This window comes from Orbicella faveolata, unplaced genomic scaffold (genome assembly GCF_042242905.1).
Source record: "Orbicella faveolata isolate gen_17 unplaced genomic scaffold, um_ofav_v1 contig_13, whole genome shotgun sequence".
In the NCBI taxonomy this organism is placed as follows: domain Eukaryota; kingdom Metazoa; phylum Cnidaria; class Anthozoa; order Scleractinia; family Merulinidae; genus Orbicella; species Orbicella faveolata.
The window spans coordinates 20,963,924-20,988,612 of record NW_028301540.1 but is presented as its reverse complement, the minus strand read 5'-3'; the positions used below and the strand labels follow the sequence as shown (position 1 = coordinate 20,988,612).

Below are 24,689 nucleotides of genomic sequence, written 5' to 3'. Positions count from 1 at the left end.
CGAGAATCGCTGGTTTTCCAGCTCTTGCTTTCTATTTCTGCTCCGTCTCGATCCGTAACCGATTATCTTGGGCACAGGATTTGAATTTCTAGCTTAACGACCGCGCCATCGTGACAAAGTCGCCTCCAACCGTCGAGAGGCACGGGGCATGTTTTGATCATGCAAATTGCACCGTGCCGCAGTGTTAACTGAAATTAGCGCCTAAAAGCACTGTTAACTGCAAAATACAAGAAGCAAACAATGTTCAGCTGAATTTAGCGCCTAAAAGCACTGTTAACTGCAGCGACAGGTGGCAACGAGTAACTGACCAATTCCCCGTGCCTCTCGACGGTTGGAGGCGACTTTGTCACGATGGCACGGTTGTTAAGCTAGAAATTCAAATCCTGTGCCCAAGATAATCGGTTACGGATCGAGACGGAGCAGAAATGGAAAGCAAGAGCTGGAAAACCAGCGATTCTCGGGCGATTAAGATAAACTTTGTTTACCGGGTGGTCTTGGTACCTGTCAGGGTGTTTACCGGGCGGTCTTGGTACCTGTTAGGGTGTTTACCGGGCGGTCTTGGTACCTGTCAGGGTGTTTACCGGGCGGTCTTGGTACCTGTCAGGGTGTTTACCGGGCGGTCTTGGTACCTGTTAGAGTGTTTACCGGGCGGTCTTGGTACCTGTCAGGGTGTTTACCGGGCGGTCTTGGTACCTGTCAGGGTGTTTACCGGGCGGTCTTGGTACCTGTTAGGGTGTTTACCGGGCGGTCTTGGTACCTGTCAGGGTGTTTACCGGGCGGTCTTGGTACCTTTCAGGGTGTTTACCTTCAAAAGGTCCGCAGCGGGAGCTTTTGCGGTATCTTTTAGGGTATTGAGCCGAAAAAAAAAATACGACAGGAGATAATGTGTTGGTACCTCTTAGGGGTGAAAAAAAATCAAGGCCACGCCCACAAAAAATGATCTTGGTACCTCTTAGGAATTTTATGGAAAATTTCCGACGAGCACCCCTGTCCTTTTTCTATGGGAGTTCCCCACCCCCCTGGGTTGAGAAGGGTTTCTCTCCCGTGAAATATTTCAATAGCACAGACCCTTTCAAATGGTATTAGAAACGTTAATGGAGAACTTAAGCCTGAATTTAATTATAATAAGAAATGGATGTATGGATGAGTGATGGTTGCATATTTAAACAACGCAAGTAAATGCGATACAGCCAGTTTCAAGTTTACGTTAAGGTAGAATTTTCTTTCACCACTTTCATTTACGACATGAAAATGAACTTATTTACCCTGCAGAGAGTCGCTTTCCCCAAAGCAGGGTAGTATTGATTATCCCATTGCTAAGTTTATCAATACAGGGCCTGTGGATTATACAAAGTAAAACTTCCGTTATTTTCTTTCCATCCTTTTAAGGGTGTTAATAACTATGCTTATTCAAGACTGGATTGTGGTCCATAGTTATCCTATTTCTTGGTTATTAAATTGAGACCATTGAAGAAAGTGTCACCTGAGGACACAAGTTTCAAATTACTACATAACTAAACGTCATGCAGTGCCGTTCATTGACAGGGCAGTGAATTCCTTTAGGAACTCTTCAGCATCATTTCTTGTTTTCAAAGTGCTAGCCTTCCCTTGGTATCTTCCTTTTTTTCCTCCGCCTTTGCCTTGAAGGAGAGTGGCAATCCTGTCAATGGCAACAAAGCCGGTTATTCGTACAGCCTGTCGACTCAACAGCAACCTCGTTCCCAGGGCACCAATGGAATAAAGTAACGTAGTGGTGTCAAACTGGTATTCTCTAAAACACGGGATTCATCATTTGGGAAAACCTTTCTGAAAAGATTCGCGCCAGTCCAAAGTAGTTATTAATTGCAAGCAGTGGCTGAGATGATTTTATACGGCAGTTATTTTCTAGGCTCTTCTTATTTTGAGTCTTGGTTCAGTTTGGAACAAAAGCAAGGTATCAGATCATGTACAGTTATTTCTATCTGCATGATATCACTAGCATTTGACCACTACACTCTTTCTTTTCTATAAGAATACAATTTATAAGAATACCGAGGCTGAAATTTGCGAAATCTTAATAATATTTTACGAATAAACCCGAGGCTGAGATTTTCAAAAAAATATAATTTTGTGTGTTGAAAATTTGTAAATACAAAACAGTTATATGTTTTTAACTACGGCGTGTAAAATCTTCCTTTCTCTAAACGGAAAAACTGGCCAAAAACAACAAAAACAGCACTAGCCGTATGTTCGATGCTAATAACATTTCTGCAAGAAATTATTTACGTCATTTCAGGCTTTAATGCATGCAGTCCTATTCCAAAACACAACTTTAACGACTTCAAGACACCAAATACATTCCAAAACAGAAATGTCATACGCTATAATATTCTTACAAAAGAAAAGACGGTATGTACCTACAAAGAGCGACTCTACGTTGCCGTTTACTGCCGTGGTTTTTTTTTTTACTTTTGAGGGACTCCATATTAAAAAGAACGTTATTGTTCGCTTATAATAATGTCGTTTCTTTCTCTGCGTCAATAGTTTGATAGATAGGGCCCTGACGAAACTTCACTGAAATCAGAATCATCGAAAACGGAGCTAGATGAAAACGAGACTTAAAAGAAAATGCAGCAATATCATTTTGGTGTGGACAGGCAAAAACCCCGGAAATGTTTCTAACTGGAAAGCGTGCCGACAATTAATCGTGCTAGTACTAACAGCATTTTAAAACACACGTAACGCTTGACCATATCGTTTTCGGATTACCGCCACGCTGCATTTCAGGTTCCAGTAACAGCGGAGACTGATGAAAACTGTGAACCGTAAAAACTTCAATATTGTTACACTACTTACTGAGGTCCTATTTGAGACACTTGCTTTTCGTCTCCACAAAGAAGGAATTGCCCAGGCCCTTTGTCAGGTCCAACTGTCACTAGTACGGGAAGAGGCTGCAAACAACAAATACAGCCAGATCAAAGCACCACTAAATGGGATAAGCGAAAAAAAAAAATACTACGGCGTCAAAACCTTTCTAAAAAGACAGGATTTGATGAAATAGTAGGTGCACTAACTTGATCCGACAACTGATTCACAAGTGCATTCATGTAGTCCATGTCTCCATTTTCTCTGTAAAATAAATGTAACTACAATAAATAACAGAGTGACACCAAATTGGTCATTACTGTTCCCTGAGTGCACAAGAAAGGTATCTGTATCCACGAGAGCGAGGTTTTATAAAACGGAAAAGTTACGCGGTCATTATGTTTTGTAAAGCCTTCACATTTTTGATGTGAGGTTTATATGAAATAATTCATATATGAACTGCGGTTGTAGATGAAAGTGAAGAATGATCATCGCAGTTAATTTTCCAATTTAAACAATTTAATCTTTATGTGAAGTATATATGAAATAATTCATATTTGAACTGCGGTGGTAGATGAAAGTGAAGAATGATCATCGTGGTAAATTTTCCAATTTAAGCAATTGGATAGAAGAAGCCTGAAAAAATCAGGGCTTCAACGGGATTCGAACCCGTGACCTCCGCGATACTGGTGCGATGCTCTACCAACTGAGCTATGAAGCCACACATTGGGAGCGAGGTCAACTAATTGAGTTCATATCTTCCCGTGAGGAGTGAAATGATGTGAAGTTTATATGAAATAATTCATATATGAACTGCGGTTGTAGATGAAAGTGAAGAATGATCATCGCAGTTAATCCCGTTGAAGCCCTGATTTTTTCAGGCTTCTTCTTTCCAATTGCTTAAATTGGAAAATTAACTGCGATGATCATTCTTCACTTTCATCTACAACCGCAGTTCATATATGAATTATTTCATATAAACTTCACATCATTTCACTCCTCACGGGAAGATATGAACTCAATTAGTTGACCTCGCTCCCAATGTGTGGCTTCATAGCTCAGTTGGTAGAGCATCGCACCGGTGTCGCGGAGGTCACGGGTTCGAATCCCGTTGAAGCCCTGATTTTTTCAGGCTTCTTCTTTCCAATTGCTTAAATTGGAAAATTAACTGCGCTGATCATTCTTCACTTTCATCTACAACCGCAGTTCATATATGAATTATTTCATATGAGTAATAACGAAGAGGCAAGATTTGCTGTTACTCCGAGTTTCGTGCTTACGCACTCATCAGACAGTATTTAATGATAAGCATTCCTATCAACTAGATATATATACACGGTATTAAACAATAGGTTAATTGCTGGACTAGTTGCATTACAATAAGTGATAGTTATACTGGAAAACAATAGGTGTGAAGACAGAAATTACGGGGACGAGTATAAACTGCGTGGGTGCAGTACAATATAAAGAAAGAAAGTGTCAAGCGTTCTTCAAGTAGAATTTGTTCTCGTGCCGGCATTTAGAAATAAGTTCTGATCTTTTGTTTAGTAGATTGTCGTTGCTATGTTTGATAATCATTAGTTTTTCTGTGAGGCAGAGGTCGCATCGTTTGGAAATGTTGTTGTAGGGTCTTGCACGGCTAATAATTGACCATTTGATGTTGAAGTCTTGTTTTTTGTCGTGTAGTTGCCAGATGTATTTAGAAAGCTCGGTGCTGTTGATGTGTTTTCTGTGCTTAAATGTGGATTTGTGCTGCGAGAATCTCTGTTTGAATGTTCCTTCTGTCAGTCCAATGTAGTTCTTGGTTGTGTTGTTAGTTGTAACTTGTGCGTTGTAGATTACACTGGAAGTCAGGCATTTGTTGTCTAGCGGGCATTGGTCTTTTTTGCGGCAGTTGCATTGCTCTCCGGTGATTGCGTTGGCGTTGTTGTCGGCGTTTGTTATTTTCATGTTGTGTTTGTTGATTACTGTTTTCATGTTGTCCATGCAACTGTAGCTGACTTTGACGTTGTTTTTGTTGAAGAGGCTGTGGTATTTATGTTGGTTCGGAAAGTGCTTAGATATGAGCTTCAGGAATGTTCTACCGATGTTTGTCTTTACGTTTTTACTAAATGGAGGGTTGTACCATATAATGTTTCTTTGTCTGTTGCGTCGGGGGCGTGTTGGTTGATTGTCTTCGTTGTAAATTAGTGTTTCAGAGTATCCGCTGGCTTTCAAAGCAGTTTCGTAGATTGGTTTGGCCTTGTTGAATTCGTGTTCGTTGCATGAGTTGGCGGAAATACGGCGATTGATGGATGCTGGAAGTTGCTTTATTATGTTAGGTGGGTGGTTAGACTTTGTGTTGATGTACTGCGGCTCGTCGTTAGGCTTTCTGTAGGGGCAGTAGGTACCTTTTGTAAGATCGAAGGTGACGTCCAGGTAGTTAACAATTTTCATGTTAGTCTGTATGGTAATGTTAAGTCCATATGTCTTGAAGCGTCTTGTTATGTCCTTCCTTGTACGGTCTGCTTGAGGTCCGGAGATGTTTTTGAAGATGGCAAGTCCGTCGTCTCTGTAAAGCCCGATGTTGTCTATCCCGTATATGTTACACAGGTCGTCGAGAATGAATAAGCCTACGAGCTCGCATACTTCGGCTCCGTCGAAGCTGCCCATAGTAACGTCAAAAGAACTGTTGTTTTTCTTGATCCAGGCGGTGTTACTGTCAAAGAGAAGGGATTTTCTTGAATGCATAATAATATCGATGTCGCGGTCCGTAATGGAAGTGAATTGTTTGGCGAAGTTGATTGCGTCTGTAAGAAGTTTCTCAGTAATGGAAGGGTAGAAGTTCTCAATGTCAAATACGGCGAAGGTATGTTGATCTTTGTGTTGTATAGAGGAGAACCAGTTGATGACGGATGATGAGTTTTTCCATTGGTTAAGGCCAGTCTTCTGTCTCACAGTCGTGTTAATGTTCGCGAGGATTTCTTTACTGATACGTCCAATCTCACTTTTTGCAGGGTTAATGAGTCTACATGTAGGTTTGTTCTGGAAGTTGTCTTTATGGTCTTTGAGTGTTATAAAAGCCTGTCGTTCAGCCATGCGTTCCGCGCGGTCGTCAATGTTCAGATTAGTAGCAATGACTTGAGCTTCTTTGTTAATAGCAGTAATCGTATTAGAATTTGCTTTCTTGTACGTCGATGTGATATTGTCCTTGAGAAGCTTGTCGTGCGAAGCTTTGTCTACTTCGTAGTAGTTGGTTGTTTTGTCAGCAGGTATGAATGTTTTTGTGGAGTTGTTTATTTTCCTAATGTCTTGTTGTAGATGGTCTTGGAAGTCATCTCGTATTTGCCTGAATTCAATGTTCTTGATCATTTCGTACACGTCAGTTTCAAAGTTGTTTAGGTCTTCGTTCTGAGGAGGGCATTTTCTTGATTTAAAACCAAAGTTGTTGTTGTCAATGTTGTCGTCGTCGTTGTTGTGGTCTGTGTTATTCTTATCTTTATTCTGTTCGAAGAAGAAGGCTTTCCAACGCATACGCTTGATTACACTTTCGGTCTTTTCGATGAGTTTCTTGAGGTAGGAGTTTCTTGGTGGAATAGGAATGTTCTTCATTGAATAGTTGAATCTTGTTTGTGGATAACGGCGATCGGCGAAAAGTGCTCTACTGTTGTTAAGCAGGAGCGAATATAACCATATGAGGAAGTAGCAGATCCCATTAAAATAGTGCTCAATACACATATAGTGTAGAGCTGAGTATATGAGTAATAACGAAGAGGCAAGATTTGCTGTTACTCCGAGTTTCGTGCTTACGCACTCATCAGACAGTATTTAATGATAAGCATTCCTATCAACTAGATATATATACACGGTATTAAACAATAGGTTAATTGCTGGACTAGTTGCATTACAATAAGTGATAGTTATACTGGAAAACAATAGGTGTGAAGACAGAAATTACGGGGACGAGTATAAACTGCGTGGGTGCAGTACAATATAAAGAAAGAAAGTGTCAAGCGTTCTTCAAGTAGAATTTGTTCTCGTGCCGGCATTTAGAAATAAGTTCTGATCTTTTGTTTAGTAGATTGTCGTTGCTATGTTTGATAATCATTAGTTTTTCTGTGAGGCAGAGGTCGCATCGTTTGGAAATGTTGTTGTAGGGTCTTGCACGGCTAATAATTGACCATTTGATGTTGAAGTCTTGTTTTTTGTCGTGTAGTTGCCAGATGTATTTAGAAAGCTCGGTGCTGTTGATGTGTTTTCTGTGCTTAAATGTGGATTTGTGCTGCGAGAATCTCTGTTTGAATGTTCCTTCTGTCAGTCCAATGTAGTTCTTGGTTGTGTTGTTAGTTGTAACTTGTGCGTTGTAGATTACACTGGAAGTCAGGCATTTGTTGTCTAGCGGGCATTGGTCTTTTTTGCGGCAGTTGCATTGCTCTCCGGTGATTGCGTTGGCGTTGTTGTCGGCGTTTGTTATTTTCATGTTGTGTTTGTTGATTACTGTTTTCATGTTGTCCATGCAACTGTAGCTGACTTTGACGTTGTTTTTGTTGAAGAGGCTGTGGTATTTATGTTGGTTCGGAAAGTGCTTAGATATGAGCTTCAGGAATGTTCTACCGATGTTTGTCTTTACGTTTTTACTAAATGGAGGGTTGTACCATATAATGTTTCTTTGTCTGTTGCGTCGGGGGCGTGTTGGTTGATTGTCTTCGTTGTAAATTAGTGTTTCAGAGTATCCGCTGGCTTTCAAAGCAGTTTCGTAGATTGGTTTGGCCTTGTTGAATTCGTGTTCGTTGCATGAGTTGGCGGAAATACGGCGATTGATGGATGCTGGAAGTTGCTTTATTATGTTAGGTGGGTGGTTAGACTTTGTGTTGATGTACTGCGGCTCGTCGTTAGGCTTTCTGTAGGGGCAGTAGGTACCTTTTGTAAGATCGAAGGTGACGTCCAGGTAGTTAACAATTTTCATGTTAGTCTGTATGGTAATGTTAAGTCCATATGTCTTGAAGCGTCTTGTTATGTCCTTCCTTGTACGGTCTGCTTGAGGTCCGGAGATGTTTTTGAAGATGGCAAGTCCGTCGTCTCTGTAAAGCCCGATGTTGTCTATCCCGTATATGTTACACAGGTCGTCGAGAATGAATAAGCCTACGAGCTCGCATACTTCGGCTCCGTCGAAGCTGCCCATAGTAACGTCAAAAGAACTGTTGTTTTTCTTGATCCAGGCGGTGTTACTGTCAAAGAGAAGGGATTTTCTTGAATGCATAATAATATCGATGTCGCGGTCCGTAATGGAAGTGAATTGTTTGGCGAAGTTGATTGCGTCTGTAAGAAGTTTCTCAGTAATGGAAGGGTAGAAGTTCTCAATGTCAAATACGGCGAAGGTATGTTGATCTTTGTGTTGTATAGAGGAGAACCAGTTGATGACGGATGATGAGTTTTTCCATTGGTTAAGGCCAGTCTTCTGTCTCACAGTCGTGTTAATGTTCGCGAGGATTTCTTTACTGATACGTCCAATCTCACTTTTTGCAGGGTTAATGAGTTAGGAAAATAAACAACTCCACAAAAACATTCATACCTGCTGACAAAACAACCAACTACTACGAAGTAGACAAAGCTTCGCACGACAAGCTTCTCAAGGACAATATCACATCGACGTACAAGAAAGCAAATTCTAATACGATTACTGCTATTAACAAAGAAGCTCAAGTCATTGCTACTAATCTGAACATTGACGACCGCGCGGAACGCATGGCTGAACGACAGGCTTTTATAACACTCAAAGACCATAAAGACAACTTCCAGAACAAACCTACATGTAGACTCATTAACCCTGCAAAAAGTGAGATTGGACGTATCAGTAAAGAAATCCTCGCGAACATTAACACGACTGTGAGACAGAAGACTGGCCTTAACCAATGGAAAAACTCATCATCCGTCATCAACTGGTTCTCCTCTATACAACACAAAGATCAACATACCTTCGCCGTATTTGACATTGAGAACTTCTACCCTTCCATTACTGAGAAACTTCTTACAGACGCAATCAACTTCGCCAAACAATTCACTTCCATTACGGACCGCGACATCGATATTATTATGCATTCAAGAAAATCCCTTCTCTTTGACAGTAACACCGCCTGGATCAAGAAAAACAACAGTTCTTTTGACGTTACTATGGGCAGCTTCGACGGAGCCGAAGTATGCGAGCTCGTAGGCTTATTCATTCTCGACGACCTGTGTAACATATACGGGATAGACAACATCGGGCTTTACAGAGACGACGGACTTGCCATCTTCAAAAACATCTCCGGACCTCAAGCAGACCGTACAAGGAAGGACATAACAAGACGCTTCAAGACATATGGACTTAACATTACCATACAGACTAACATGAAAATTGTTAACTACCTGGACGTCACCTTCGATCTTACAAAAGGTACCTACTGCCCCTACAGAAAGCCTAACGACGAGCCGCAGTACATCAACACAAAGTCTAACCACCCACCTAACATAATAAAGCAACTTCCAGCATCCATCAATCGCCGTATTTCCGCCAACTCATGCAACGAACACGAATTCAACAAGGCCAAACCAATCTACGAAACTGCTTTGAAAGCCAGCGGATACTCTGAAACACTAATTTACAACGAAGACAATCAACCAACACGCCCCCGACGCAACAGACAAAGAAACATTATATGGTACAACCCTCCATTTAGTAAAAACGTAAAGACAAACATCGGTAGAACATTCCTGAAGCTCATATCTAAGCACTTTCCGAACCAACATAAATACCACAGCCTCTTCAACAAAAACAACGTCAAAGTCAGCTACAGTTGCATGGACAACATGAAAACAGTAATCAACAAACACAACATGAAAATAACAAACGCCGACAACAACGCCAACGCAATCACCGGAGAGCAATGCAACTGCCGCAAAAAAGACCAATGCCCGCTAGACAACAAATGCCTGACTTCCAGTGTAATCTACAACGCACAAGTTACAACTAACAACACAACCAAGAACTACATTGGACTGACAGAAGGAACATTCAAACAGAGATTCTCGCAGCACAAATCCACATTTAAGCACAGAAAACACATCAACAGCACCGAGCTTTCTAAATACATCTGGCAACTACACGACAAAAAACAAGACTTCAACATCAAATGGTCAATTATTAGCCGTGCAAGACCCTACAACAACATTTCCAAACGATGCGACCTCTGCCTCACAGAAAAACTAATGATTATCAAACATAGCAACGACAATCTACTAAACAAAAGATCAGAACTTATTTCTAAATGCCGGCACGAGAACAAATTCTACTTGAAGAACGCTTGACACTTTCTTTCTTTATATTGTACTGCACCCACGCAGTTTATACTCGTCCCCGTAATTTCTGTCTTCACACCTATTGTTTTCCAGTATAACTATCACTTATTGTAATGCAACTAGTCCAGCAATTAACCTATTGTTTAATACCGTGTATATATATCTAGTTGATAGGAATGCTTATCATTAAATACTGTCTGATGAGTGCGTAAGCACGAAACTCGGAGTAACAGCAAATCTTGCCTCTTCGTTATTACTCATATACTCAGCTCTACACTATATGTGTATTGAGCACTATTTTAATGGGATCTGCTACTTCCTCATATGGTGAATTATTTCATATAAACTTCACATCATTTCACTCCTCACGGGAAGATATGAACCCAATTAATTGACCTCGCTCCCAATGTGTGGCTTCATAGCTCAGTTGGTAGAGTATCGCACCGGTATCGCGGAGGTCACGGGTTCGAATCCCGTTGAAGCCCTGATTTTTTCAGGCTTCTTCTTTCCAATTGCTTAAATTGGAAAATTAACTGCGATGATCATTCTTCACTTCCTTCACATTTTTATTTCACTTTTCTCCCACTTCCAATGCTGTTGCAGAAGTATGAATTCATCTCAACACAATCTTGTAAACAGAAACAACAGCTAAGTATCCTTTCATTGGCAAATGTAGAAGCCAGCCATGTCAGAGATCTACTATATATTATGTATCACCGTTTAATCACCTGTGTATATAAATGTATGTTTTTGTTTCACTGGTCGCCTTTCGCTGATAAGCTTCCAACTGTGCAATCTCTTTTAGCTGAGACTTCGTAACCTAAATATCAACGAAGAAAAGAAAGCCACTTATTACCAAAGCATTGGTCAGAAAAGTATCTGATACACGATGCCCTTGCAGCAGTCATTTTTTTCTAAATATGAGCGCAAAGCCATGCGGCTCTTACCTTATTGACAGACTTGAGTGAATTTTGTATCCGATCCACAGCTACTGCATGGTCGTCTGGTCCAACACTACAAAATTAACCAAACAAGTAAGACAGCAATGACTTTATGATTGAATAGAATGACTAGTTCTTATATGCCAAAAAGAATCATTTAACTTTGATGTCAATCTCAAGAACAATAAGGAGACGTGCACCAAAGAAACAGTGTGGGTACAATCAGTCAGATATTACACACCAACATGAACACAACTTAGAAATTTGGCAAAATGGTTTAAGTTGGTGGAAAGTGATTTATTGTCCTTTTGCATTAGCCTTTAACCACCATGCATTAGCATTTGATGTCAAAGAATGTGAAATAGCTCTAATACCAACCAGTAAGTCAATCAATTAACCAATCCTTCACTTAACGTGGCGGAAGATATACCACTACATTATGAACCTGTATTCACGACTACATTTTACATGTTCTCTCATAAGTGCCATTTGATATTTGGCAGATCCTTTGAAGCGACACCACAGAACATTCGTTACTTGTAAATGCTTGTTAACTTAAGCAGAAGTTTCATTAAGGGCTGGGCACTGGGTAAATTGACTGGCTGTAAGGATGTTTTTGCCTGCCTGGTTCGACCATACAGAGAAAGTTTCTACTGAAAACTTTTAGAAGTTCAGTTCAAAACGTTTAGCTCACCTGCGAAAATCAGTTGCCCCCTTGCTGAAAATGTTGATAAAACCCCTGCTTAGGTATGGTTAATGCTGACTACTTGGCAGGTACATGTAACTGTAGCATTCCGTGACAGAGAGTGCCCTACCTGGACTCTACTACCACTGTGGAATGGATGCTTTGGAGTATTGATTGAATTCTATTTTTTGTGAGCTGATGTGAAGTAACATGTGTATTGTCTCTTACCTTAACAGTCTTGTCAATGCTCTCTCATTATCTAAAGCCTTCCCAAGGTACTTTAAAACTCTGTCACCAGCAAGAAAGAACAGCCTTGTGCCTCCTCGCATTGATTCCGTTTCAGGAAAAAGCTTGATAACCTAAACAGAAGATGCAAATATCTTCTAATAAGCATTCTTAACATAACGTACATGAAAATATTCTTCAACATCAATTGCCTGTTATCATCTATCTACACCGTACATTGCACATAGTCCAGCAAAACGTTTCTAGGAATAAAAGACATTTTTCAAGAGTATTGGAAGAGGTTTGGTAGAATATTTTGTACTTAACAATAGCAGCACAATAGCTAATAAAAGTATGATAACATTTATTTATTTTTTCACAGATTTTTCATCCTTTGTATTCTTTGTATTCCCTACCAAGTTGCATGCCTTAGACACTTGTTTATTAAGAAATAGAAAACATGCACCATGTTTCTATCGAGTTTTAAATAGAAACACGAGTGGAAGTTTGGGAAAACGAGAAATGCTGTGGGAACAAGAGCCGCAGGCGAGTGTTTCCACAGCTTTTCCGAGTTCCCCAAACTTTCATGAGTGTTTCTATAACTCGATAGAAACACGGAGAACATGTTTCCTATTTCTTTTAGAAAACACCACGACCAAAAAAGGAAAACAACTTGTTAACTTTAACTACCAAAATGTAAATTCTCTTTGCTCGCGCCATCATTACGTCAACAGCTCGTGCTAGTTCTGTGTTTCTATCGAGTTACAGAAACACGATTTTTAACCAATCAGCGAGTGTATTTTTTTAGGACTGTTTTCTAATTAGTAATTAGATTATGAGCTCAAGATTTCTATGAGGTGATAGTTGATGAGGCCAAAGGCCGAATCAACTACCACCTCATAGAAATCGAGCGCGAATAATCTAATTGTTTTAGTAGAATTCTTACTAAAATTTACTTCAAATAACGGTTTCCAATTACTTCTTGACGTATTACTAAACTTTGCGCCTGGAAAAGGTCGCTCGGATTGAATTGTCATTTAAAACTGAACTTGTGTGCGGGCGCGCATCAGTTTTTTCAGTAATTTCAACTTTTTTAAATGTCAAGAAACTGAAAATGTCCGTCATTTTGACTTCTCAGGAATTTAATAATCCATTTGCATCAAAATTTTCCTTCAAAATTTTGGAAAAACGAAAAAAACCTCGCCACTTCCTGGACGACCTCCAGCCACTGCACACTAATGGATGATAGTGTTCAACGGCTCAGCCAATCAGATTACAGCATTTGCATTTAGTATACTAGTAGAATTCTACTATTTGACAATAAAAATAAACGGTAAAAGTTTGCGACGTTTCGACCGCTCTTCGGTCATTATCAAGCAAGATGTAAGAAATAAAATTTGCATAGATATATATAGCTACAAAGAGGTAAGAATGTGTCAAAATTATTAATGAAGTAAAAATATGTAAAAAGTATGTAAAAGAATTTACAAAGTAGTGCTTAAAACAATAAAAAACATGTAAAACTAATTAATAAAAAAAAAATTATTTAAAAACTTTCAATCTACGATGAGATACAGCAAACTTGCGGCTTCCTTCGTTATGTTTTTATTCTAAGGACGATGACAGAACTTCGCAAGAAGTACCATCAAGAAGTTTTGGACACCCACACCAGGAATATCTCGCGCTTGTTATCTAAAGAGAAAGACGTCGATGAGCACATTACTAACATCTCTTCTTACAAGCTCTCCTTTTTTCAAAAGCTTGTGCTTTGTCGTGGCTTGAAGTTTGCCATTCCTAAACGTGTATCCCCGATTGATGTCAAAGCTAGCTTTGAGAAAGCTTATTGGAAACTTGAGCCAAACCTATCGGAAGATCTTCGTGACCTTACAGCGTCTACTTTACGTTCTTTGGCGTTAAATTATATTCATCGTAAAGGCCCTAAACCTCCAAAGACTCTCTTAAAAGCTATTCATCAATTGAAGAAGCGTGATGACATTGTCATAACTAAACCTGACAAAGGATCTGGTGTTGTTGTTATGGACAAGGACGAATACTTGCGCTTACTAGCTGAAGCTTCCATAAACGATCTCACCAAATTTAGATCGGTCGACCCGATGAGACCAAAAAGCAGAGGAAGACCACCCAAGCACTATCACCCTCTCCTACAAAAGGAGAAGGACTTAGATTCACTTGTTCGTCGAATTCTCCCTACTGAGATTGCAGACTCTGTCCGTCCGTCTGGCTCAAGGTTAGCTCACCTTTACGGTCTACCCAAAACACACAAGGAAAAGCTAGCTATGCGACCTATCTTGTCAGCTACACAGACTTACAATTATGCGCTGGCGAAATGGTTAGATGACAAGCTTAAACCGCTTGCTATTGATCATTACACGATAACCGACACCTTCGAATTTGTGAACGAAGTCCATTCATTGACACTCAAAGACGGTGACGTTTTGGTCTCCTACGATGTTTCCTCATTGTTCACCAATGTACCCCTTGAAGAAACAATACACATCCTTGCTGACAAAGCATTTGCTAATGACTGGTTTAATCAAACGCACCACCTTAATCTCAGCAAACAGGACCTAATCCATCCATTTGTAGTTTTTACTTTTTATTTGTAGCCTAATTGTATTATATAGCGTATTTAATTCTTAGGATTTTAACTTTTAGGATTTAGGATTTTAGGTTTTTAAAGAATTAGGATTTTAATTTTAAAGTATTGTAAAGCGCCATGGACAATTAGTGGAAAATGGCGCTATATAAATGTATATTTATATTTATTTTTATTTATTTATCCCCTAGAAGGGGCAACAAAAGATCAACTTTTCCTGTTTAACGGTCAACTTTATGAACAGACCGACGGTGTCGCCATGGGCTCCCCGCTTGGACCCCTGCTCGCCAATGTCTTTATGTGTAGCATTGAGGAAACCCTGGATCGTGAGGGAAAGATGCCCAGTTACTACAGAAGGTATGTCGACGACACACTGACCATCATGCCTAACCAAGCATCAGCCAACAACTTTCTGGAGACTTTGAACGATTGCCACTCCTCTATTAAGTTCACAATGGAGATAGAAAATGACCGCATGCTTCCTTTCCTTGGAACGCAATTGCTCAACAAATCCAACCACGTTGAGACAAAGGTTTATGTGAAGCCCACAAACTCTGGTCTCTTGTTACACTACAAGAGTCATGTTGACGATCGTTATAAACGCGGCCTACTAAAAACTATGCTGGATCGTGCGTTTCGACTTTCTTCTAACTGGACCTACTTCTCCGAAGAATGCGATCGTCTCAAGTTGTTGTTCTCCCGTCTTGAATACCCAGATGACTTAATTAATTCAACCATAATACGCTTCATTGCCATCAAAGTTTCTGAGCAACCTGTTCCTTCGCCGACTGACAACAACAGTCCAGAGCCCGTTCGGATTGTCCTACCATTCAAAGACCAAGCTTGAGCTGATTTTCTTCGCACGCAACTGAAAGATCTTAGCACGAAAACAAACACCACCATCCAACCTGTTTTCATCAGCCACAAGATTGAGCGAGCCCAACAGTCCCTTGTGTACCATTTTAAATGTGACCTGTGCGATGCAGGTTATGTTGGTTTTACGCGCCGGCACTTGCACCAACGCGTCGATGAGCACAAAAACCCATCGTCATCAATTGGAAAACATTTTCGCAAGGAGCATTCTTTGGCCCCTAAAGATCTTACCAATAACTTTTCGATTTTAAAGTAATGTACAACCAAGTTTGACTGTCTTATTTTTGAAATGTTTCTTATTCACGAACTGAGACCAAGTCTCAATGTACAATCTGACTCTATTCGTGCGAAAGTTTTTAAATAATTTTTTTTTTATTAATTAGTTTTACATGTTTTTTATTGTTTTAAGCACTACTTTGTAAATTCTTTTACATACTTTTTACATATTTTTACCTCATTAATAATTTGTATTGATGGTTTTTTTTAGTCTTTTACTAGAAAGATATGTTAGAAAAGGTAACGATGCAAAGAACCCAGCAATTCTCAGCTTTTTCTTTGTTACCGAAAGAACCCAGTTAAATGCAGCGCATGCGTAGTAAGTCAAAAAATTGTGATTGAATGAAAATTGTACTCTCGGAAATACGCCTATTACTCGAAAACCACTCATTAGAATTTCACGAAATTTGGCACGAAAATACTTAAGGAAATAAGTAACTGGAGTATTGAAAGTAACTGAACTTTAACTAAGAAAATTCTAGATATTCCAGTGAACCTTCAACAAGGGATAATTAAAGATCTCTCTGTTAAATCATTAGCAAAATGGTGTTAACTTGTGAGAATCGTTACAAGATTGTTGCATGCAAATTATAAAGAAAATCTAATGACTAGATTTTCTGCAAATAAACAAAACCGATTTTAAAGGCCTGTTTATATTTAGTCATGTTGCCATGGCAACGGCACATACGTCAGCCTAACCATCAAAAAACTAAAGTTTGTGTTGTTAACTTACTTGCTGCCATTTTTGGTGACCGAGGGATCAAGGGTTTTAGAGATAAAGGTGAATGAACACAGGTATCAAAAACTGTGTTCAGCCACCTTAAACAAGGTGGTTTTTTTTCAACGTGTGAATATGTCGGAAGAAAAGTCAACAACCTGCAGGAGTTAATTCACACCAAAATTTTGCCTTTGCATGTACTCCCTCCTCCTTCCCCAGAGTAATAACTGGCTTGAGCCTATGATCCGATCAAAAACCAGTACAGTGGTCAACTTCAAAAAACATGAGACCTCAATGAGGTCTAAACCTGAGCCTGCAATATGGTCACATGATACTGGTCAGCAGATACCTTGTTTTAACAGCTGTCAATTAACCATAACATGGATGTCCAATATCAAAGAATTGTACCTATGGTAATGGTGCAGCTGTAACCAAAAATTTTAAGATCAATGGGTTACCAAATTTTCTAAGGTATGGGGCTCCGCTCACACGCCTTTGGCACACAGGAGCACAGCAAAAATAACTGGGGTCTTAAGGATCAGTCAGAATTAAAAAGCAAAGTGAAAACTGGCTCACCTGAACTTGGCTTAGATTATTAACATGAGTTCCACAACACATATTCCTGTCAATGCCTGGTTATTATAAAGCAAACAAACAGACAAACATTACACAACTTTTCACAACAGCATAAAATTTCAATAATAACTGAAAATAACAAACTATAGCACCATTTGGTGCATGGAATTGAGGGACTTTAATCTAAAGGTTGCTACACAATAGGGGACATGTTTTTCCAATAGTTTTCCTCAGTTCCTCAGTGGGTTTGAATTTATACATCATGATTGAAGCAGGAATAAAATGACCTCAATTTTCAATGTATCATCATGTGCGCTGCTCTTGCAAACTGTTCCCGTTGCAACATAGAAATGAACCAAATAAATATCCTCATCGATTGCACCACCTTGCATACTTCCCATGCAGATATGTGCACCATACACACTCTCAGAGTCCCTTGTCCTCCCCTTCACATCCCTGCAACAAATCTTACTAACAACTGCAGTTTTCAGCACATCGACTCAACAAAGAACAATGCATTATAGGCCATTGATTTTCTACAATTTTACTGACCTCAACACTAACCTGGTATTTCAATCACTCTCACTGGACCCTCATGATCATCAGGAAGACCTCTGGTAGTTGCCTGATGGATAAATGAAGGTTTACTTAATTAATGTTTTGACTAAAGGGTTCAGATGATTCCAGAATTTACTAGTGACTGTGACACATTCAGCCAGCATAAAACACTATCAGCTCTAATCTGTTAATTGACATCTGAGCCAGCCTAAGCCTGCCATAACTAGCCCTGATAAGCATTGGCCTATGTTCTCCTTCTGACATCATCAACTTTGCCCAAATTTGGTATCATTTATACTCAAGTTCTGCAGGAGGAAAAGACCTTTCCAATGATACCCAGATCAGAAGGATTGGGTCAATTGAGCCTGAAATATGCACAAAAATGCTGAGAAATTTGAGTGAAAAACCCAGAGAAAATTTCCCTCCAGTATAACTGGCTACTCCTTGGCAAGAATTGCCCATCTCGATGACGTTTTCACAGGAATTCTTGAACAAGAAGCAAGCCCAGTGGAAGGTCAACCACTACAGCAAAAAGATAAGAAAAGGAGAAGAAGGAAAGGCAAAAAAATAAACACTAAAAAAACTGAAAAGCCTAAAGATGTAGGTCACTTTCTCGTCCAAAAACTATGAATCTCAAAATTTTGATTTCTGCACATGGCCAAGCAAAAATGTCATAAAATGCCATGCTAGTGGAAAGAAAGGCATGCGCTGTGATGTTGCAAATGCCTTTTTGAGTTGAATGGAGCTAATTTGGCTCATATCCAGGCTGCAAATGTCCAAAATGTCCAAAAATTACATTTTTGCCACAAAGCTCCAGGTGTCAATGGGTTAAAGGTTCAAGTCTGTTCCATGTCCCTGCACTAAAATCTGGTGTCCAGTGTCACATTACACGTAAGTGCCAAGATTGCTTGTTCTTCTCGTTTTTTTTCTTTTTACTTTCCCAAGCAGCAATTTGTCAGGCTGCTCCAACAATTTGACAGTACTCATTAATACCCCTGGGAAAAGAGAGAGGTATGGCTGGAGTTATATATTCTAATATACTATTAAGTGGGTCTCAATTCTTCCCTCCTCAAGAAAGTGACTGTGTCAAAGCTAAAACCTGAAGCTTGCAATCTGGAGTCCAGTGCCCCAAACATTAGGAGAAGACAGCCAGCCACTCCTTAGTCATGTCAACTAAATATTATCAAGTGTTATTAATAATGGTTCATCACTTACATGTTCTAGTTCAGGACATGAAGCACTTGGATACACATGTACATTCACTGGCGTATTGTTCCTGATAATTTCATTGGCTGTTGTCTCTATCCATTCCATTTCTTCAGCTGTGAGCTTTTTGCTGTTGAGTTCTATGTGAGAACGTAATTTTCCCAATTCCCTAGAAATTGATTAATTTATAGGAAAACAGTAAAATAATCAACACACTTTTTTTTATAAGAATTTATTTTATAAGAATATCAAGGCTGAATTTGCAAAATTTTAAGAATACAATTTTTAAGAATAAATCTGAGGCTGAGATTTTGAAAAGAATATAATTTTGTGGGTTGAAAATTTTACCTAAACCGTATAAAATTCTTCCACTCTCTAAACAACAAACTAGCCACAAAGCAACAAAAACAGCACTAGCTGTATTTTTAATGCTAATAACATTTTTGCAAGAAGTTGTGCGATATCAGGTTTTAATGCCCGCTGACTGGCTCCAAAATTACTTTAACACCATCTAGACTAGACACCAAATACATTCGAAAACAGCAATGTCATACGCTATAATCTAAGAATATTCACAAGAACATTTCAGCCTTACATCAGCTGAAAAATTAGAATATTCAGCTTCTGGCCAGAAATACAATATTCTGACTTATAAAAAAAGGGAGTACCTTCTCACTGCATTACCATCAATGCATTGTACTAACTTGATCATTACACAAGGGAATAGGATTCTAATTTACCCTTTCCTAACTTATATACATACCATGAAGTAGTTTCATAACCAAACTGGTTTTCAATGATTGCAGAAACTAGATGCTGTCCTGAAAGTACATTTAACCAATGATTAAAAGTTACAGATCACCACCAAGCACACGCTTGTTCCTGTAGTACACAAGTAAAGCATTATTGAAGTCTTTTCTGAACTATGTACATGTAGCCTGGTGGCTGATCAATGGTATGGAGATTACCTCTAGTTCCCATACAGATTATTGATTCTTAGCCCATTAATTTAGTGCTAAGAATGTGATGCTACTCCAGTGAAGGTTCCCTAACAGTTTAGTCAGATTGCCCTACACAATTCTCTGATATCTACTGATAATCCTGGGTGGTGGAAGACACTGTGAGTCACCAGTAGCCCTGTTCTCAACACCCACTGCAAACTTTTGGGTGAATTCTATCAACAACAGGCAATTCCACCAGTGGTATCAAGAGAAAATCAAGCATACTCAGCTGTAACACATGTCATGGGTTACGGTCCTTAATGACAGCCCAGGTGAGGGTGAAGTTTCTTGCCCAAGAACACAACACAATGACCCTGACCAGGGTTCCAACCCAGAGCTCTTGATCCAGAGTCAAATTCACTAACCATTACATTGCTAACCAATCACAGCACAGTCTGTAGATTCCTATAACTGGCAAATCTTAACAATTTTCAATTGAAAGACAGTGGAAAATTAAATGTACCTGAATGTTGCTGCATGTGATCAAACCTTCTTGACCAGTTGACAACAAGTTCAACCTCAGTTGCTTCTGGGATTACTTCAGGAATGAAATGAACAGCATGTTTTCCTTGTCTTACAACTCTCATTACTTCAATGCCATTTATCTAATATTGGACAAAACATACCGTATGTATACAATCATTAGACAGGACACTGAGGTAAGTCAAGAACTGTTTGCCTCAGATAGCATTTAAAGTGCCTGTGAAGTAAAAAATAATTGCTGCTTATTTCAAAGGCTTTTCAAAGTAAAGAAGAATGGCATTTTCCTTTTTGGAATATCTTTTTTCGTTTTAGAGATATTCACGACTTTATATCATGCAAATGAGGAAAGTGTTGACGTCATAGGTGGTTCCTCTAAAACAGCACAACACCCAATTGAGAATAACTCTAGAAATATTAAAGCAGTGTTCTTCAAACTTGGCACCAGAAATGTACATCACAAAAGAAACATAATGACACCTATTATGTTGTTGCCATGGCAACACTCTTGGCTCCAGTCTCTTTCTGTGAAAAACCAAATATCTCCATTTGAAACCTTTTAAAGTGTGACAGAGGGTCTTGCTCGGAACACACATGGTTCCCATATTGTCTTAACTCTCCCCATTAGATTGGTGGGAGTGGATGATCCTTGTTTAAGATAAAATCTGGGAATTTTAGTCTTAATTAAAACAGAACCAGTGGCATAACTGTTGTCATGGCAATGGCATGATGGGTGTCATTAAGTTTCTTTTGTCATGTGCATTTCTGGTCCCAAGTTTAAAGAACACCGCTTTAATATTTCTAGAGTTATTCTCGATTGAGTGTTGTGCTGTTTTAGTGGAACCACCTATGACGTCATCACTTTCATTACAAAAACGTAAATATCTCTAAAACGAAAAAAGATATTCCAAAAAGGAAAACGTCATTCTTCTTTACTTTGAAAAACCTTTCAAATAAGCAGCAATCATTTTTTACTTTATAGGCACTTTAACAAATGACAAAAGAAAACAGAGCACGAATGCAAATGTGGGGGTGGTTCTGAATAAACTTGCCTTGTATCAGAAAGGTATCCTGAAATTAATTCTCATGTTATTGACACAGACAGGATTGTTCTTAAGCACCATTTTTAAAGTGAGCGATAATGACGTCTTTCTCCAACTGGGAGGATAAAAAAATGATTGTGGTTCATCACGATCATTGCCTGCAAATGCAGACGTATTACCGGCTATCACTTGGTTCCGCCGAAAAATAACATCTGCGAACCTGAGCCAGGAAACGATTTCTGTGACGTAATGACTTTTGTTTCTCCTTGGCCAATCAGATTCCATGATAGAATGAAACTCGAGTGCTCCTCGCAGCAAATACCTCGCACAGTAGTTCTGGGGTTATTTGAGCCAAACTGTGACTGGCTTAGAATTCATATACGTCACAGAAATCCTTTTCTGGCTTGGGTTTGCAGACGTTATTTTTCGGCGGAACCCATTCACAGCCGAAAATATGTCTACGTTCACAGGCTACACGATCATCAGATAACTTAATTCATAAAAATTATTTGAGTAAGAGAAAAAAACTCGAAATTATCTCACTACTCAATTTACTTAATTTTTTCTCATGTGTCTTATGCGTTTCCAATAAACTAATTTGCCCACCACCCATCAAATCAAACTCACCGTTCCACGATCATCAGGCTGTTACATCAGGTTATGCATCATATAAACCATAAGTGACCATCCATTTATAAAGGAAAAAAAACAATCATTACTTTTATTTGCTAAAAAGCTGTGTACAAGTAACTTGACAGTAATAACAGTCACTATACCCTGGCCAAAGTAGACACAAGTATCCAACTTGGGTCTACTACCTTAAATCTCAGTTCAACCTTCAACCTTCAATCGCTTCTTTTTAATTTTTAATTTGTGTTCTTCTCTTATGCATTTTTTGGGCAAAAAAGAGACTGCTTACAGCCTAGTTTCTTGAGTTATGGATTACACTCTAGATGGTGCAAATGCACTGGCTATGTTGTAAAGCTATTTAGACTGTATTTTTGCAAATCCAGAAGAGAGCTGTTTAAGGGATGCTAAAATGTTGTTTTAAAACACATACATACAGTAGTTTTTAAGTTACCAAGTGTTATTTATTATGTAGAGAACTTTAGAAATTATGTTGTTTTAGTAGAAGTATAGGCAATAAGTCTAAACTTACACTTTCATCAGTTATACTAACGTCCTATATCATTGGTGAACAAGCTGTGGTTATCTTCATGACAAAGTAGGTTACCATAGCAACAATAAAAACTTTAAAACACCTCAATTTTAGCTTTAAGCATTTATAACTCAAATTAAACTCGGTGACCCCAGTTTTTCACTATATACATGTGATAAGGATGTCAAAACTATTTGCAAAGTTTAAAAAAAAATTGTGGAGGATTTTAAATTACGTTTTCAAAACTTTAAGGAGGTTCTAAGATTTAATTTCCTTTGTAGACTCCAGTAGGCCTTGCTGAATTCTTCTCCATCTACAGTACTAATTTGGGCAAAAGACACTCGCTTGATATCTCAATTGAAACTTGATCAACAGTAGGTTGGTATTCGGACGAGTGTCAAGCGACACACAGGCATTGATCACAAATTAGTCCACTCTTGACCGACGGTTGACCAAGATATCGATTGAGTGTCAAGCGAGTGTCAACGAGGTGTCGATGGAGTGTTGATTGAGTATCGATCGAGGGCAATCTAGGGTATCGATCAAGGGTATGGATAGACACTTGAACACAGATGCCTTTAGCACACATGATCCAAGATCTTTGCATTTAGTACGCACCATCCTTAATTTTAAGCTTACATCTTTTGACTCAGACTGAACTCTTCAAATACTTCTTCCATGTGTTGACCACCGCAAAACTTTGGACAGTTCAGTGGTTTTTAATACCCAGTCATTCGAACCCAATCGAACTGTATTTCAATCACACTCGATCCATGGATTGATTTCAATTGAGTTCAGTAATTGACCTAAAATGAACTTTTGATTTCTGAACTCTTGATCTTTTATAAAACTGGTGTTGAAAATCAATAACAAGTTTTTCAAGGCTTGAGTTACTTCAGTCTAACTCGTCAGTGTTTTTCGTGTTTTTTTCAAGACCATATAACATAATTAATCTTTATGTGAAGTATATAAGAAATAATTCATATTTGAACTGCGGTGGTAGATGAAAGTGAAGAATGATCATCGCGGTAAATTTTCCAATTTAAGCAATTGGAAAGAAGAAGCCTGAAAAAATCAGGGCTTCAACGGGATTCGAACCCATGACCTCTGCGATACCGGTGCGATGCTCTACCAACTGAGCTATGAAGCCACACATTGGGAGTGAGGGTCAATTAATTGAGTTCATATCTTCCTGTGAAGAGTGAAATAATGTGAAGTATATATGAAATAATTCATATTTGAACTGCGGTGGTAGATGAAAGTGAAGAATGATCATCGCAGTAAATTTTCCAGTTGGTAGAGCATCGCACTGGTATCGCAGATGTCACAGGTTCGAATCCCGTTGAAGCCCTGATTTTTTCAGGCTTCTTCTTTCCAATTGCTTAAATTGGAAAATTTACTGCGATGATCATTCTTCACTTTCATAATTAATCTTTGTTCAATCCATTGGATTGAGTTTGGCTGCTGAACCCAACCGAACACAATCTAATGAATTGAGTTTGGTTGGGTTCAATTTGTTCGATTGAGTTCGATTGGTTCGAAAATCGAACTCACACAAAGTTCGGTGTTCGATTTAGCTCGATTGCCGAACTCCATCGAACTCACTCCACTGATTGAGGTCGATTGGGTTTGATTGAGTTCGATTTCCGAACGTTCGATTGACTATGCCAGGTTATACGAAGCAGGCGCCCGTATGATCGCAAATAACTTAACTAATTCATTATCATTTTATAAAGACAATGATTAACCTACCTGACCACCTCCTTCAGGAAACAACACAGTGTCCTCCAGGATAAGTTCGTAGGCATCCTTGCCGGCGAGTTTGCCGGCTTTACAAGATACCACTTTTGTCTTAAATTTTCTGAGGAAGGAATCTTGTTGACATGCAAAGACCATAGTTATTTGTCGGCGTATTAGCAAACTAATGGTTAGTGACTGTACGTGAAAAAAGGAACAGCTGAGACGAACGGAGGGCACAGAACTCATACGAAACAGAAGAAGAGAAGTGTTACATGTTGCGCCAGCAGCTTCCCAGCGGTATCCATAAAATTCTAAGCCTGTAGGTATTTTTAAGTAAAATTCATCTCCAGCCTCTAACACAGGTCCCATGGTGTAATGGTTAGCACTCTGGACTTTGAATCCAGCGATCCGAGTTCAAATCTCGGTGGGACCT

General features: G+C 39.1%; 1 protein-coding gene, 1 non-coding gene and 1 pseudogene across 2 annotated transcripts; 2 read left to right on the top strand and 1 right to left on the bottom strand.

Annotated features, from left to right (window-relative positions):
• Positions 1-1,194: 1,194 nt before the first annotated feature.
• LOC110051213 (alanyl-tRNA editing protein Aarsd1-like) lies at positions 1,195-24,640 on the bottom strand. The gene is made up of 13 exons (XM_089285028.1): positions 24,269-24,640; positions 21,985-22,002; positions 20,298-20,439; positions 19,597-19,654; positions 18,843-19,002; positions 17,634-17,694; positions 17,070-17,125; positions 12,013-12,143; positions 11,106-11,172; positions 10,887-10,978; positions 3,054-3,108; positions 2,836-2,930; positions 1,195-1,660 (listed from the first exon to the last, which is right to left on the bottom strand). The coding sequence occupies exons 1-13, from the start codon at positions 24,623-24,625 to the stop codon at positions 1,522-1,524; spliced, it is 1,431 nt and encodes a 476-aa protein (XP_089141154.1). The 5' UTR covers positions 24,626-24,640; the 3' UTR covers positions 1,195-1,521.
• Positions 13,629-15,863, top strand: LOC149115543 (uncharacterized; annotated as a pseudogene).
• Positions 24,618-24,689, top strand: Trnaq-uug (transfer RNA glutamine (anticodon UUG)). Its single transcript has one exon. It is a non-coding gene; the product is annotated as a tRNA-Gln (tRNA).